General features: G+C 49.0%; 1 protein-coding gene across 1 annotated transcript; it reads right to left on the bottom strand.

Annotated features, from left to right (window-relative positions):
* Positions 1-619: 619 nt before the first annotated feature.
* LOC146059257 (odorant receptor 131-2-like) lies at positions 620-1,589 on the bottom strand. The gene has a single exon (XM_083171360.1). It carries the CDS (start codon positions 1,569-1,571, stop codon positions 636-638), a length of 936 nt encoding a protein of 311 aa, XP_083027486.1. The 5' UTR covers positions 1,572-1,589; the 3' UTR covers positions 620-635.
* Between the last annotated feature and the right edge of the window lie 2,138 nt (positions 1,590-3,727).

Below are 3,727 nucleotides of genomic sequence, written 5' to 3'. Positions count from 1 at the left end.
TGAAGGTGGTAGAGAAGCAATGAAGAGCTCCTGGAGATTCAAGACACCGCCGCCCTGCTCACCAGCCCTTGTTAATGACTCCATAAAGCTAATTTGTTACTAATACATAAAATCCTCTTTTCAGGAATACATTAGGACAGGGGTGACCAAACCTGTCCTCAAGATCTACCAACAGTTCATGTATCTCATGCAACCTGTGGATCTATAGTAGGAATGAATGCAGCAGGTTTGATAACGCGACAGTTAGTAATGACTTCACCTGTGCACCAGCTAGGTGATTTGGGAAAAGGTGGACCGTTGGTAGATCTCGAGGTCTGGTTTGACCACCCCTGGTTTAAGACAATGAGGCCGATGTACTTAGCTTGAAAAGTGATGAAATGGAGAGTGATAAACCACTAGCCAATCAGCTGCTGACTGTCTCATCACAGGCTGTGTTTGAAAAGTGACAGTTGGGAGCTGAGTGGCTGGTGGTTCATCACTCTCCATTCTATCACTTTTTGAAGCTTAATACATCTTGCAAAATCATCGATATAATAAATATGTTTTTACTATTGATGAATGCCTTGTGGTCCATTTTGCATATTTTTTTATTACTGTAACTTAAAAACAAATATTCACTAGACATTAGCAGAGCGCTATTGGACATTGAATCCGTCCGCCTTGGCTGAGTACAACTGTGCGATGTATCTTCTAAGCACGCTGTCTCTTACTCCGTAAACTAATGGACTCAGGCATCGGGGCAGACAGGTAAGGAAAAAAAAGTGTGCAATGGGTAATAGGCTGATATAGTCCTTGAAGAAAGCCTCCACAAAAGGAAAGGTCAGAGATATAATACACAGCAGAAACTGAAACGCGTGGAGCATGAGCGTCTTCACGGCTTTGGAGGCATAATGGCTGGATGAGCTCTTGGTCTTTGCAACGTGCATGACTTTGGCATAGGTGAAGCCAATGATGAGCGCCACCACAATTAGACTAGTGATGGTGGTGACGGATCTTAAGGTATTTTGCTCGAGCGTCACGGTCAATGAGATTTGGCTACATTTCACGTAATGATAAAAAAAAGTCTTCTCAACCAGAGCGTCCAGGATGATGAAATCGGCGATGTTCGGTGATAGACCAATAAGCCATATGACGGCAATGACGTACTTAGACCTCTGTGCCGTACAAAACATGACATGCCTCAGCGGGAAACAAACGGCGGCATAGCGTTCAAGGGACATGGCCGCCAAATTGTAGGGCGTAATCCTGAATGTAGCTGTCGCTAGAGTGATTATTGCACAGCAAACGGGCACGGGGAGGTATACAAAGAGCACCGAAAACATGACCAGAATAATTCCCGCAGTCAGATATAAGGTGTCATTAATCAGCATGTGAGCGAAGAGGACGTATCGGGCGTTGTCCCGGACGTGAGCGGTGGTGAAGTAGATGTATAGTATGAGCGAGATGAAGTAGAGGAAGACGCAGAAGCAAATCATGATCAAGACCTCAAAGATTATTTTTATGTCAACAATTCTGCTGCTGCTGGAAACTGAGAGTTGGGTCAAGTTGATGTTGGAAGTCGAAGAATTCATTGTGTGCCGGTAGGCGTTCTTCTTGTTCACGGCATAAGCTACAAAACAAATAAAATATCTTTAAATATAAGCTCGGACATTCCTTCAGGCTAAAATTGTGCACATGTATTGAAACTGTCCATAAATCAGGGCCAGATTAATAATGGGGATGAAAATCCAGCTTCAGGCCCTCATAAACCGGACAGTATGATAATGACCAACAACCAGATGATCACACGTTCGGCCATACGTAACTCATTAAATGGTATTTCTATTTTTCACAGAAAATTAGGAAATGTACTTTTCCATATTTAGGGAGACATTGGTACAGATACAGTATGTTTTCCCAATAAGAGGGTGGGTTACCCCCTTGTTCTGGGAGGGCTGAGGCCAAGGCCTGGACTTCTACTGCAGATTTACTGGCCCAGAAGCCTGAACCTGAGGGTAAGACGGACGATCATGCAAGGGGATCAGAGAAGCCGGCAGGATGGGTCCATTCACATATCAACCCTCTGGTGGCATTAGGATAACCCTTTGAGCACCATGTTAATTTGTCACAATAGGTGTAAAAATTGGCAAGCAAACAATTGTAATCATCATAATGACCTGCAATGTTACATTATATAGGAATTATAATCTTTTATTACACAAAAAATGTTTATTTGAATTTATAACACAAATGTGAGCGACGCCGGTATTTTTAGTGGATATTTTGCACATCTCTAACAGAGATGTTGGCACTCAAAGGGTTAAATACAGTACTGCTTACAAACCAATATGTGGCGGCTGCTCCGCAAATTAATGCTATTGTTTCATTATGTGATACCCAGTGGAGGACCTACATTTTTGGGAACCTGAAGCTTTAACTCTAATTGGGACCCCTTTAAACCAACAACCTCAAACAAGGTTTAAAGAGTATTTTTGCCTTTGCAAGGACCCAATGGCCAAAATTGCGCAGATTGAGGTGATGGGTGGAGGTCCTCCTGCCTGCACACCACCCCCTGCCTGCACAACACCCCCTGCCTGCACACCACCCCCTACCTAAACACCTCCCCCTGCATGCATACCACAACCTCCTGCCTGCATACCACCTGATGCCTACACACCACCCCCTGCCTGCATACCACCCCCTGCCTGCATACCACCTCCTGCCTGCACACCACCCCCTGCCTGCATACCACCTCCTTCCTGCATACCACCCCCTGCCTGCATACCACCTCCTGCCTGCACACCACCCCCTGCCTGCACACCACTCTGTCTGCATACCACCCCCTGCCTTCATATCACCCCCTGCCTGCATAACACTCAATGCCTGCACACCACCTCCTGCCTGCACACCACCCACTGCCTGCACATCGATTTCTGTCTGCAGACCACCCCCTGACTGCACACCACCTCCTGCCTGCACACATCCTCCCGCCTACACACCTCCCCCTGCTTGCATACCACCCTCTGAAGGTATACCACTCCCTGCCTACACACCACCCCTACCTACATACTAGCTCCTACCTGCATACCACCCCCTGCCTGCATACCACCTGCTGCCTGCCTACCACACCCTGTCTGCATACCACCTCCTGCCTGCATACCACACCCTGCCTGCACACCACCCCCTGCCTGCATACCACCTCCTGCCTGCACACCACTCTCTCTTGCACACCACTCCCTGCCTGCACACCACCTCCTGCCTGCACACCTACCCCCACCTACACACCTCCCCCTGCATGCATACCACCTCCTGCCTGGATACTACCTCCTGCCTGCATACCACCTCCTGCTGCAGACCACTCCCTGCCTGCACACCACCCCCTGCCTGCACACCACCTCCTGCCTGCATACCACACCCTGCCTGCATACCACACCCTGCCTGCATACCACCTCCTGCCTGCACACCACTCTCTCTTGCACACCACTCCCTGCCTGCACACCACCTCCTGCCTGCACATCTACCCCCACCTACACACCTCACCCTGCCTGCATACCACCTCCTGCCTGAATACCACCTCCTGCCTGCACACCACCTCCTGCCTGCATACCACACCCTGCCTGCATACCACCTACTGCCTGCATACCACCTCCTGCCTGCATACCACTTCCTGCCTGCACACCACTCCCTGCCTGCACACCACAACCTGCCTGCACACCATCCCCTGCCTGCACACCACCCACTGCCTGCA

This window comes from Crinia signifera, chromosome 2, assembly GCF_055691185.1.
Source record: "Crinia signifera chromosome 2, ASM5569118v1, whole genome shotgun sequence".
Taxonomy (NCBI): Eukaryota; Metazoa; Chordata; class Amphibia; order Anura; family Myobatrachidae; genus Crinia; species Crinia signifera.
This window is presented reverse-complemented; position numbering and strand designations above follow the sequence as displayed.